Source organism: Hemicordylus capensis, chromosome 5 (genome assembly GCF_027244095.1).
Source record: "Hemicordylus capensis ecotype Gifberg chromosome 5, rHemCap1.1.pri, whole genome shotgun sequence".
In the NCBI taxonomy this organism is placed as follows: Eukaryota; Metazoa; Chordata; class Lepidosauria; order Squamata; family Cordylidae; genus Hemicordylus; species Hemicordylus capensis.
This window is the reverse complement of record NC_069661.1, coordinates 220,844,032-220,857,995: the sequence shown is the minus strand read 5'-3', so window position 1 is coordinate 220,857,995 and position 13,964 is coordinate 220,844,032. Positions and strand designations below refer to the sequence as shown.

Sequence of the window (13,964 nt, the reverse complement as noted above, 5' to 3'; positions counted from 1 at the left end):
CCTCTCAACCAGGGGCCAGGGAACAAAATATCAGCACATTTATTCCCTTCCAATTAAGTACAGGTGGCTATATGGTGAATAGTTGGCTCAAATAATTGCTTTATTGACTAGGGTAGGTTCCCTGTGACAACATTTGAATGGCTCTGATCTAAAGGAATTTGGATTAATCAAACCCTAGAGTGAACTGAGGAGAATCAAACTAGTTTCCTTGGAAACCAAAATATTCCACTTCAGGGAGAAATTAAGTAATTCCACCAGCAAACTGGAAGAAACCAGCAATAAAAGCCCCCTTAGTTTTCACAAACCCTTCCAGTAGGTTCCAAAGGAAGCAGTAACAGGACCAGATTGCATAATTCGCAAGTGTGGTGCAGTTATGAAGCATCAATATTAAAACCCTATAGTTGTGTTATAATATTAAATTCTTGCCTACCTAAATCCTGAAGACAGGTTTTCATAGGATACAGCCCACACACATACTCTGCCAAAAGATTTTTCTCTGACCAGGGTAACTTAACAAGTAGCTTTTCTTTCTCTATCATCTCATCTCAGATCGACCAGAAGGTTGTGGAATTTTTCAAAATTCCCAGATTTCCCAACACTGGAACAATTCTGGCGGAGGACCTTTGCCATAGTTATGAAGGAATAAAGATCTGCTCAGCCCATGGAGGACCTTCCCAAATACTAGGTGGGGATACACCCAGGGCAATTTAGATTTTACATGTTTACCTGTAACATTCATTGATCAAATACATATCCAAGAATATACCCTTTAGAAACCCAGGGAGGGGAGGGGTGATATTGAGAACACAGCACAAGGCAGGCAGCAGGAGCATCTGCTTTCCGATTCCCAAGAGAGAGGAGGAGGAGAGAGGTTCCATATCGTTAGGTTAGAACAGAAACCACAGGGTAGGAGAAAGGCATTCAAGTTTTGGCATACTTTTTTTTGCGGAAGAAAGGGGAGTGACAAGTGCGGGGTCCCTACCAATACTTGTGTTTCAGCACTGGGATGTTAAGCTATAGTTTTAAAAAGGAAGGGCAAATCCCAGATGCTCCACTCAATATTAAGTGATATAACCAACAAACATTCTGTGGGAATGTCTTCACTTCCATTTTGCTGTCCACCATCTTTGAAACAGCAAGCCGTATTTTGGAATCCATTGATCGATTGCTGTGAATCTGACAGGCGGGTGTTAGAAATTCTATCGCCAAATATAGGAGAACCAGATCAATGTTTCTCTGGCCTACATATTTACTGGATGAAAGAAGCAGAGCAAACATTTGTATGGTAATTCATACCTACTACTTCTTGTTTTAACTGAAAACCAGAAATCTTGGGTTCACTTAGCTGCACAGTTATTTATTCAGAGCCAGAATTCTGTCATTTATGTACAATTCTGAACATAAAGCGCACAATGTGTGTGTGTGCGTGCATGCGTGAGTGTAAAATGTGGAAGATATTGCATAATGTGCAGGTACAAATGCACATCAAATTAAGCAGAGATTCACATGTAGGAATACAAAAGTGCATTACTGTTGCTGACATGTCTGTTACTTTTGCATTTTTGTGTATGTATAAAAAAGACTGTGCATGCTAATGACTAAAACAAATCTAACCCATAATCAGTTTTGGCTTATGAATATCAAAACTGTGTAGAGGAGAGAGAAAAATTTAGTTGCAGGCATAATGAATTGCTTGTGATAAGAGTTGTAAGTTAGAGATGCTCAGTTTGTGGAGGGCTACGTAACTAAAAATGGCCTGCCTGTGGTACTCATTCAGTCCACTGCTCTCTCAAATAGCCTTTCACAAAACCTGCTGGCTTGCTTTCACTGGTCCATTATCAGTGGTTTGTGGATGCTGAAGGACAGCAGTCCAGTGAGATATCCTTTCTGCTCTTGAAATCATCAGCCAAACATGTGCAAGCAATACAGGAATAAAGAGCTGCAGCCCACTGTAGCTCAGCAGTTCTCTACAAGTTCAGTACACTAAGTATTGCATTTGATTTCTTAAACCCTTATAAACTAAGCTGGAGACCTCCATTCATCTAACAGGTTTTACATGAATTCAGGTAATTAGGCAGAATAGTCTAACTTCATATAACAACTATAGTTCCTTTTCTGGTTTTCAGATAACACACAGAATTTCAACATGCTGACAAATATGGACGGAAACTCAAACCTGAATATAAAAATCCAAGTGGGATTATTCTATAGAGGGCAACAAACCTCAAGACTACAAAGGTGGGCTTTGAAATAAAGGACTACCAAGTTGTATCTTTAAACTGTCATGTGATGGGGTGGGGGGGGGACAGATGTTCATTTTAATTAAAAGTGGAAAACTTAGCATTGATTAAGTCAAGCATAGTATAGGCATGCACTGTGCAAGCTTCCCCCACAGAGCTCTGCCAATGCACCTTGCTCCTGACCTGCAACATTCCCTGCTATTCCAGTGCTGGACCTACTGGGCAGAGAGAGAATCACATCAATTCTTCAGTGAAGGGACATTGGTTTCATGATGAGAACCAGTTAGGACAAGGATCACTCAAAATCACTGCACTTCTGAATATAATATTTGTAATCTGTTCTCCAGAGAGCTCAATTAGCATCAACAAAACTATTTTTCTGCTCCATCTTGAAGAGCTAGACAAGTGGCCGTTGCAGCTTAAAGGTTTCTGTTCTGAAGGGTCCACTATGCTATCAGAAGGGAGAATTTTTTTCTTTTACACAAGTTACAAGGTAACTTATGAACACTCTTATCCAATATAATGTATATATAGATTTTTTTAATGGACAAAAACCACTTTAAAGTGTCACTTTCCCCAAACACCACTAACTTTAGAGAAAACAAAATAATCTGACTCTGATCATTTCAGTAACTCCCTTCATTCTTGGAATCCTGATTTTTTCAAAAGGGAAAATTATGAGACTATTGGAACTACTGGCCACATTTAAAATCTGAAATTATAGGGAATGGCAATTGTAGATAACTTTGCCTTTCCACACATTATGCCCAGTCCTTGTTTTCTAGGCAGTAAGCTGCCATATCAATTGAACAGGGGAAGTGGCGGGGGTGGGGAAGAGAAGAAAGAAACTGGATATAGAAACCAAACTTACCTTGGAGCCACGTTCATTAAAGATTATCTCTACATCAAGGATTTTGCCAAATTGCTGTAACAACACAAAAGAAGCAAGATTTACTAGTTAGCCATTTCAGTTGTCCTTCTTGACATTTTCTCATAGGCTAACGTCACAAGGAGAATCCTTACATTGGAGAATGTTCTACAATAAATGGAAATTGCCTTATTTCACTTCAGTTGTCTAATTACTCACTTGTTGGTTTTATTTAGTTGAGGCAGTTAGTGCAGTAAAAAAAAGGGGGGGGACAGCACCCAGATCAGCAGTAAAATAAAGAAGTGAACTCCAAAAAAGGTTAAAATTGAGTTCTCTCTCTATAGGTCCAATGCATTTTGGTGGGTTTTTTTTGGGGGGGGGGCAGATGAACAGCCCTGCTGGATCAGACCCAAGGCCCATCTAGTTCAGCATCCTGTTTCACACAGCGACCCACCAGATGCCTCTGAGAAGCCCACAGGCAAGAGGTGAGGGCATGCCCCCTCTCCTGCTGTTGCTCCCCTGCAACAGTATCTAGAGGCATTTAGAGGCAACTTGCCTCTGAGGCTGGAGGTGGCTATAGTCACCAAACTAGTAGCCATTGATAGACCTGACCTCCATGAATTTGTCTAAGCCCTAGCCATCCAAGCTAGTGGCCGTCACTACATCCCATGGCAGAGAATTCCATGGATTAATTATGCGCTGTGTGAAAAAGTACTTCCTTTTGTCAGTCCTAAATTTCCAAATCTTCAGTTTCATGGAATGACCCCTGGTTCCAGTGTTGTGAGAGAGGGAGAAAAATTTCTCTATGACTACTCTTTCTATTCCATGCATAATTTTATACCCATCGATCAAGTCTCCTCTTAAACGCCTCTTTTCCAAAATAAAGAGCCACAGATGCTGAGCCTTGCCTCATAAGGAAGGTGCATAAGGAACATGGAAAATGTTTTCCAATAACATGGACTCCCACAAGTTGGGACTACCTTGGCAAACCAGCTGCCTTGGCCAAAAGAGTGCCAAGATGTGGAAATCCATGTTGGAAGAAGTTTTCTTGTACCCTAGAAGAAGGCAATTCACCAAAATGCATTGGACCTAAATGCTATAAAGATATAATTCCGTATTAAATTCCATATATTTGTTCCACACTATCTTGGCGCTTGTCTCCTCTTTCACTGCTAGTTGAGGCACTTAATCACTCTCTCTATATGAGCTAATAATAATAATATATGAACTAATAATTTACAAGTGCATGAACATTTTTAAAAAAAACCTTCAGTGGAAAAACACTACCCCACATTAAAATCAGGGACAAGATATGTGCACTTCATTAAACAGGATTCACGCACATAGTTCTGTCATCACTAGAGAAACACAGCAGACTACAGTCAGAATTGCAACCCATGTGTGGGTCACAGCTCTGTTACCAAGGACAAAGATAAGGCCTTGCTTGCCTTAAATCTCACTGCAGCTGTGCTTTGGAAAAGCAAAGCTGCAGCTGACATTATGAGAGGGAGAAGCAAAACTCAATACCACTGCTCAACACTTCTCCAATTTCACGTGGCTCTCTAAGGGTGTCTGATGCTACTCAGTAGTGGAGTTTGTGTCTTCTACGCTCCACAGTAGCTGTTTTCCAGTTAATACCCTCTACATTTAAGCACTCTATCACTTAGGATTTCTAGGTCCTCATCCCAAGAAACACTCTTTCCTCCCCCCACAATACCACTAGCAGTTGCACAGAAAGAAGAATTTCACCAGGTGCTAGTTCTCCCATCATAGTCCTATAATAATGAAAAAAGGCTCACTTCCTCCTATACATATCTCAAAGCTACAGGAGACTGCAGATCTGGTAAACCTCAGATACCACCTCTTTCATTCTGTTAACACAATTAAGTTTCACAACGAATAGATGGAATGGATACTGTAGGCGACAGTTCTGGGAGGGAAGGTGCCTAAACAGTAGTGGTCCCAGCCCACCTGGCAAAAGGGCCTCTGCTTTCTCCCCAGAGGCAGCCAGGTGGAATGGCCAGGGGAGAGTTCTGGGAGGGCCAGAGTCAAAGAGCATTTTGTTGGCCTATTCTCGCCTATTAGCTCTCATCCCCTCTTGTCCCTGGATCTTACTTGGTGTTTTTGTCCAGTCCTAGATCCTTGGTCTCTCCTTTTTTCAACTTCACACTCCTTCCTCAGACCTTTCTTTTCAGTATGTGCAGCTGCTGCCCACAGTGTTTCCCACCTTGATTCTCAATCAATCTGCTCAAGACTCCTGTCTTTCCATCTCTCTTCCTGCCAACCTGTAGGATTCAGCTCTTAGGGTCTGTGTGGAGTTTTCACAGAAACTCCCTTAATTAACCCCTCATTTCCTCAACTATCTTGCTTTCCCCACAAGCTTTATCTTATACTCTTCCCTCAGTTTCTTATTTCTTGGTCCACTGACTGGCCCGTTCTTTTACCCTAGATACCTTAGCTCCTTTCAGCTTCCCTACCAAGCTTTAGTTGGCCTACATAGTTCCTGGTGTCCTTAAGCCTGTATGAGACCTTTTACTTCAACTAAGAAAGTTAAATTGCTGCAAAGATTCCATGGCTAACAAATTCCTTCATTGGAAGGAATGCAAGTGAATGTTCCAAGGCAACACATTAGTTCAGCCAATAGGTTTTGTTACTGCTGTGACCATCACAAAATCCCTTAATGCATTATAATTTATAAAAGTACATGAACCCCCCAACAATCAGAAGCCCCCACACTACAGTTTCCTCCACAATTCCACACACAGTTTCCTCTTATCAGGTCAGCCAGAGCTCCTAAATCCAGTCTCAAACCACCAACATACATTAAAAGGGGTTACTGCCTTAAAGAAAAAGCATTTTACATCTCTCTCTCTCTCTCTCTCTCTCTCTCTCTCTCTCTCTCTCTCTCTCAGGATATCACATGAGACAGGGTCCCATTCCAAATCTCATATACTTTCCAAAAGGGATATGAACATCTGATGCTTCATTAAGCATACAGATTTCAGAACTGACTGCCTCAAAAATTATGAGTCACATCCGCAAAATATTATTAAATAAAAAATCAGGCACAGTTGCCTGCCTTGTAAGCCTTAAATATTTATCCTGTCTACCTCAATGTAACTATTACAGGCTTGTTGTCAACTCTTCTAAATTTTACTGTAAACAGCATGACTTTCCCTCGAGGCACTTAAACTAACTAGGTCAGCAGTATTCTCTATGCGGACAGTGTGAACTAGACTCTACACATACAGTCAGAAAGTAGTTAGAGATTAAATTTGCTGACCCAAAGGGAGTTCTTAAGCCTTTAACAGCTGTATGGGTAAGGAGCTATTTGGTAAATGCAGGTTCCTCTGCTTCACTGCTTGAACAGAGAAGCTCAACACCTCCCCTGTCAGGTAGCAGTGAAGATACACCAAGTTAAACCCAAAAGGTACATTCCATGTGCTACAGCTGGAGAGGGGAGTCAAAATTCAGAAAGAGGCCATTCAGCTACTGTTTGGCAGCAGTAACAAAAGCTGACATGCCCATTTCTCACTACAATAACTACACAGTATTTATACTGAACGAAATTTTGAAAGCACTAATTTTTCACCTGTATGTTTGAAACACAGTAATCTTAAAACTTAAAAATAGACCCCTCAGAGGTATGATACGACATTTTCATCTATGGACTATGTACCAATCCACACAGGAAGAAAATAAAAGAAACCAATTGAAACAGCACATTCTGCAGGTGATAAGAGTAGGCTCAAGTACATGAAAGATGCTCACAATCATTGGGCTCATTCAGGCATCCCAAGAAAACATTATTTATTAGGTTGTGAATGCAACTGGAATACCCATCAAGTCCTGTGTTTCTTCTCCCTTGCCTTGCATGCCTGGGAATCCAGGTTTAGTTAAACTACAGCTCAGTATGTCTCAGTCTGGGGGCTTGATAATCTAGTTTGCAAACCATAGTGAAACCATAGCTCCTGGGTTCGGATGACACACAGAGCTGCGGGTTTAACTTAATGGAATGTTTGCATCCAAGGACTGAGCATGCAGGCTTGCCAAGTATCCCTGATGTGTTCACCATCTAACAAAACATGGTTTGTTGGGTCATCTGAATTGGACTGCTATTAGTTTGAAGTCAAATAATTTGGTATATTTCCAAAAGGCAGAGCAAGTAGTATATGGGAGCCAGCTTTGTTTCAACTAAGTTGTATCCCTAAACCAATTTTTCCCAAATGAATCTTATCCGTATATATCCTCAACAAGCAGCAGGACACCTTAGGACTTCTGAACACCTGGGATCAGAATTCTTGTACCTTGGACAGGTACAGTGAGGGAAATAAGTATTTGATCCCCTGCTGATTTTGTCCGTTTGCCCTCTGACGCAGAAATGACCAGGCTATAATTGGAATGGTAGGTTTATTGTAGCTGTGAGAGACAGAACAACAACAAACAAACCCTCAAAAGCCCAGTGCCCAAAAGTCAGCAATGGATTTGCATTGTAGTGAGGGAAATAAGTATTCGATCCCTTCACAAAAGATGTCTTAGTACTTGGTGGCAAAACCCTTGTTGGCAATCACAGAGGTCAGACGTTTCTTGTAGTTGGCCACCAGGTTTGCACACAACCCAGGAGGGATGTTGTCCCACTGCTCTTTGCAGATCCTCTCCAAGTCAGAAAGGTTTCGAGGCTGATGTTTGGCAACCCGAACCTTCAGCTCCCTCCACAGATTTTCTATGGGATTAAGGTCTGGAGACTGGCTGGGCCACTCCAGGACCTTCATGTGCTTCTTTTTGAGCCACTCCTTTGTTGCCTTGGCTGTGTGTTTTGGGTCATTGTCATGCTGGAATACCCATCCATGACCCATTCTCAATGCCCTGGCTGAGGGGAGGAGGTGCTCACCCAAGATCTGACGGTACATGGTCCCGTCCATCGTCCCTTCGATGCGGTGAAGGTGTCCTGTCCCCTTAGCAGAAAAACACCCCCAAAGCATAATGTGTCCACCTCCATGTTTGACAGTGGGAATGGTGTTCTTGGGCTCATAGGCAGCATTCCTCCTCCTCCACACACGGCAAGTTGAGTTGATGCCAAAGAGCTCGATTTTGGTCTCATCTGACCACAACACTTTCACCCAGTTCTCCTCTGGATCATTCAGATGTGCATTGGCAAACTGCAGACGGGCCTGTACATGTGCTGCCTTGAGCAGGGGGACCTTGCGGGCACTGCAAGATTTCAGTTCTTCACGGAGTAGTGTGTTACCAATTGTTTTCTTGGTGACTATGGTTCCAGCTGCCCTGAGATCATTGACAGGTTCCCCCCATGTAGTTCTGGGCTGCTTTGTCACCGTTCTCATGATCATTGCAACTCCACGAGGTGAGATCTTGCATGGAGCCCCAGACCGAGGGAGATTGACAGTTATTTTGTGTTTCTTCCATCTGCGAGTTATCGTGCCAGCTGTAGTCACCTTCTCACCAAGCTGCTTGGCGATAGTCTTGTAGCCCAGTCCAGCCTTATGCAGGTCTACAACCTTGTCCCTGACATCCTTCGACAGCTCTTTGGTCTTGGGCATGGTGGTGAGTTTGGAAGCTGAGTGATTGCTTGCTTCTATGGACAGGTGTCTTTTATACAGGTACTGTAACAAGCTGGGATTAGGAGCACTCCCTTACAGAGGGTGTTCCTCATCTCAGCTCGTTACCTGCATATAGTGAAAAGACACCTGGGAGCCTGAAATCTTGCTTGTTGATAGGGGATCGAATACTTATTTCCCTCACTACAATGCAAATCCATCGCTGACTTTTGGGCACTGGGCTTTTGAGGGTTTGTTTGTTGTTATTCTGTCTCTCACAGCTACAATAAACCTACCATTCCAATTATAGCCTGGTCATTTCTGTGTCAGAGGGCAAACGGACAAAATCATCAGGGGATCAAATACTTATTTCCCTCACTGTAACATTTAAGTGGATCTTGGGGTCAATCAAGTTAAATCAAGGCTTTTTAAGTCATTAATTTAAGTAACTAAAGAAAGGCAGATTTAAACCACTGATTTAAATCAGTTACCAGTTTTTGAATTCATATGTCCTCAACAAGTGTACATATTAATTGGTTTAGGCCAGGATGTATGCATAGTCTGAAGGCACATGGTACAGCAGCCATGATAAAGTTAAGGTCTGAGTCTGGTCAGTGCCTGGAAATCTTGCCTTGAGCTCCATGGAACAAAGATTTGAGAAAAGTATAATGCAAGGTGGCTGCTAGAATCAGAAGGATTGACATATCATTTTGCAACTAAATAGACTTTTAGGGACATAATTTAAACATCTGGTCATGCAGCCACATGCCTTCTGTACAACATAATTTTTATCTGCTTAGATACAGGAGACCAATAATGAAATTAAGCATCTGATGATAATCTCCATTTATATGTAAGGACACTAAGCAAGAGCACCTACTTGAAACATGAGTGCTCAGAACATTCCAGAAGAAAGAGTAGGCAGTCACTGTATGACATCCTGATTAAGTCAGTCACTGGCTGACATGCTGATTAAAGAGGAGTGTGTGCTTTGAGGGCCTGCAGGGGCCCAATGGGAGCCCTCACACAACTCCCCCTGCATGTGCACTATTTCATGAGCCCTTAGAATCTGGAGCACTCCTCATGCTCCAGAAGGGCTCTGAGAAACTGAAAACATATTGCTTAAAGTCAGTGACACATTTCAAATCTTGCGGAGCCCTTCTGGAGAACAGGAAGCACTCCAAACTCTAAGGACTCTTGTACAACAGCATACATGCAGGGGGAATGGGGGTGTTGCGTGAGGGCTCCCTTCATACCCCCACAGTCCCTCAAAGCACACACGCCTTTTTAGTCCAAATGTCAGTCTGTGTTTTTGCCTGAATGGAAAATAAATCTTATGATTTTTGACCAACAATCTAAATATTCATAGTTTGCATAATACTACAATATACATGGCAAATTATCATGTCACAGTGTATCATTTATAGTGTTTGATCTCAAAAGTAAGATCCTTATCCCCAGTTCATTCTTCTACATAAACACCACATTCATCGATTTAGTTTTAAGAGATTATGAGCTTTAGACTAGCATTTGCTTGTATTAAATTCAGATCTGATTGTAAACAAGATTATTTTTCAGTGGCAGTGAACTACAGTTTTAAAATAAAATAAAATAAAATAAAATAAAATAATTATATCCACTTCAGTGCATCCTCTAGTGCAGCATTTGCACTTTTGACTTACCTTTTATCTTTGTGGAGTTGAGATTGCAGTAACAGTTTGGCAATTAAATTAATTATATTTTTAATTGAGATCCAGAACACAGAAGTTGCCTTATATCAAGTCAGACCATAAGTCTATCCAGCTCAGTACTGTCCACACTGACTGGCAACGGCTCCCCTGGGTTTCAGGCAGAAGACTCTCCCAACCCTACCTAGAGATGCCAGAGATTGAACCCAGGACCTTCTTCATGCAAACAGATGCTCTACCACTGAGCTATGGACCCCAACCCCTAAGGGGAGTATCTTACAGCGCTCACATGTAGTCTCCCATCCAAATGCAAACCAAGGCAAACCCTGCTTAGCAAAGCGGACAATTCATGCTCACTTCCACAAGACCAGCTTTCCACTCCAATACTGGCAATGTGTGTGCCAATAATTGCTTCTTACAGTTTCTTACTTTTCTCTCCCTCACGTGCCAAAATACAGAAACACTTGTATTTTTGTTAATCTATATTACTACATGAATTGTCACCATCTCAGCTTGTGCCAGAATTATGATTCCCAACCATAAGTCCTAAGAATAGCAGCAGCCTGTGATAAAATGTCTACAAATCCACACCTAGGGTAGCATCTGGATGACTTGCCCATTCACAGAAGTTTCTCCCCATCCCCCCTTAAAAGCATATGTCGGCTCTTCAAACTGTCATTTCCCAGAGGGAAGAATTGTGAAAGAGACATTCCCTCTTAATATTGTGAGCAATCAGGATACTGCATGTATCTGTGGTGTCTGGAGAGATCATTTATCCTTTCTATGCATCCTTAAGCAATCAAACCATTTGGAACATGACTTGCCTTCATAATATCACCAGCACCATGTTTCCCCCTCTCCACTAATTAGCATTAACAGTCATATCAGCACAGTTCCCTAGCCCTTTCAGAATGTTGGTGAGGAGTTGCTTGGGACTAACAGGAGCATACCCAGGTACATAGAACTGGTTAAGCCAATCGTTCCCAAACTGGGAGCCTACAGATGTTGCTGAACTACAACTTCCATTAGCCCCAGCTACAATTTATTGTGGCTGGGGATGATGGGAGCTGAAGTTCAGCAACATCTGGAGGCTCCTAGTTTGGGAACCATTAGAGTTAAGCCATGAGCTCCAGGGTGGTCTAGAGCAGGGATTCTCAACGTTGGGTCCCCAGATGTTTTTGACTTCAGCTCCCATAATCCCCAGCCCCAGTGGCCTTTGGTTGGGAATTATGGGAGTTGAAGTCCAATAACATCTGGGGACCCAACGTTGAGAATCCCTGGTCTAGAGGGCTGTTTGGCACCGAAGCAAAGCACATTGCTTACTTGCTTCTTCATTCTCCCACTGAGCAGCAGCAGAGCTTCTCCATGACTCCTTCCCACACTGCCATGATGCAACAGGGCCAGTGAGAAGAAATAGCAGGCCAGCTGGGGTGCAAAACTCGAATGCCTTGAGAATGAGAGATTCCCTGTGCTGCTGTTTGTAATCGGCGTGATGAGGATGGGTATGGGAGAGGTGGAGAACACTCCACACTCTCAGGTGGACAACACTCCACACTCTCCCTTAGGAGGAAAAGGTAGGAAAGAAAAGTGTGGAGTGTGTCCTTTCGATTGCTGCTCACTCCAAGTGCTCCAATGTGCCTTGACAGACTGTCAGCTAAACAGGCAGGCACACTCCACATCTACCTTCCAGTGGCATGGCCGCCACTGGACAAGCCACCATAGGACGCCATCCCTTCCCCCTCCCCCATACTGTGCACTTGATGCTCCCTGTGCTGGTTCACTGCTCCATCCCAGTGAGAACAGGTGGTGGCCCCTTTAAGGTAGGCCTCTTCTCACCCTGGCATGAGGCAATGTGGTTGCATCACCAGACAGCATGACTGGCATGAAATTGGGGCCAAATGCAGCACTCTGTCCCAAAAGGTAGGCCTGTCTAGAAAAGACAGCCAGGCAGTGGAATACACAGGCTTGTGCAGCAGCAGGGCTGCGAACACAGGTGGTGGGAGGGGCTGCCTTCAACCTTGCTATGCCCTTGTCCTCTTCCCGGCTTTCAAAGCAGGGGAGGGGGGGAGGGAGGGTCCTTGGCAGCTGCTTCTCGGTGGCTGCTGGGTGGCAGCTGCACACTCATGGAGTCTGTCCATTTGGCTGCCACTCTGCTAAGGCGCCTCAGCACAAAGACCAAAAAATTATTAAGAAGCCCACCGAGACCCCAAACCATTTCCAAGGTGTCGGGGGGGGGGGGAAGGCTGCAAACCACCATTTTAAGCATGAATTAGAATCTGGAGAAGGAAGGATCACAGAGACTAAATGAGAGCAAATTAAGAGGCTGTGAGAGAAGAGAGGTTAGGGCAGAGTGAGAAGGAAAAGAGCAAGAAATTTCAATATTTTTAGTCTCAGGATTTACTGTTCATTAATTCTAGCAAGTTGTAGGGATTATAATTTTACATCTGTTTATTGTGCAACAACAATTATTGATAAGTTATTTTACAAACAGCTTCCTCTTCCATGTGTCTGAAGTAAAAATCACTGCTTTAGATCTGCTCCAGATCTAATCCACTCTAGATATTCTCACTGAAAGAAAAACTGAGACATTCTTAGATAAAAACTGTATGCTGTGCTATCATGAAGGCTCTCATTCTAAGGTCTGACCTGAGATTGTCAGTTCATAATACCAGAACATACCTCTGCTAACTGAGCAAAGAGCATCTTTTAAAATGATGATTCTCTTACATTTAGCAGGGGGAAAGCAACTATTCCTATCCAGCCTCAGCACAGCATCCCTCCACTGGTTGTTGCTGGTGTTTACCTTATGTTTCTTTTTAGATTGTGAGCCCTTTTCGAAAAGGTAACTGTCTTATTTATTTATTATTTGTAAACTGCTTTGAGAACTTTTGTTGAAGAGTGGTGTGTGTGTGTGTGTGTGTGTGTGTGTGTGTGTGTGTGTGTGTAAAAAATGAAAACTTGCTATAGGAACACATTTCTAACCAGACTCTGCAACCAACTACATCATACACGAGAGTACTCAGCATATGCCAATGGGGTCAAAATGTTGCAGCTCTTAATTAGACTATATCAAGAACCTGAGCAGAAAGTTATTGCGGATTAATATATCTATCATTATTATCTAGATATATTATATTAATAGTTGTGGGCTTCCCAGAAGCATCTGGTGAGCCACTGTGGGAAACATGATGCTGGACTAGATAGGCCTTGGGCCCGATTCAGCAGGGCTCTTCTTATTATGACAATATGGTCAGAGAATCTGCTAGGCACAAGTGATGAGATAACATCTCAGCCTGTGATACATACTAAACCTTTACACTCAAGCTTTCTAGAGTTCAACACACTTAGAAATTATCTCATACTTACGACAACAGAGGTTGTTAATGATTGATCATAACACTACATCATCACTGTCTGCTCTGCCTCTGTCTTTTAGATTGCATGAGAACATTCGTTGATGCTTTATGCTCCAGGACAAAGCTGACCTCCAGGTTGCTGTTCTATCCTTAAGGGACTTCTTCACTCCTCCCACACTATTACATTATCTCCTGGCCTATTTTCCTGCGATCTACACAATTTCGCTGCATTCACGGTATTTTTGGAAATCCACTCC

The 13,964-nt window shown here is 42.7% G+C and overlaps 1 protein-coding gene across 9 annotated transcripts in view; it reads right to left on the bottom strand.

Moving 5' to 3' along the window:
* The window catches only part of RBFOX2 (RNA binding fox-1 homolog 2), a 290,850-nt gene that overhangs the window by 47,366 nt on the left and 229,520 nt on the right, over positions 1–13,964 (bottom strand). For all 9 annotated transcript variants that reach the window (XR_008308092.1, XM_053253472.1, XM_053253471.1 and 6 more), the window contains one exon: positions 3,112–3,165. Coding sequence is in view for 8 of the 9 variants with exons in the window: in XM_053253472.1 (XP_053109447.1) it covers positions 3,112–3,165 (54 nt within the window). In the remaining variant the exon portion in view is untranslated. The remainder of the gene's footprint in view (positions 1–3,111; positions 3,166–13,964) is intronic.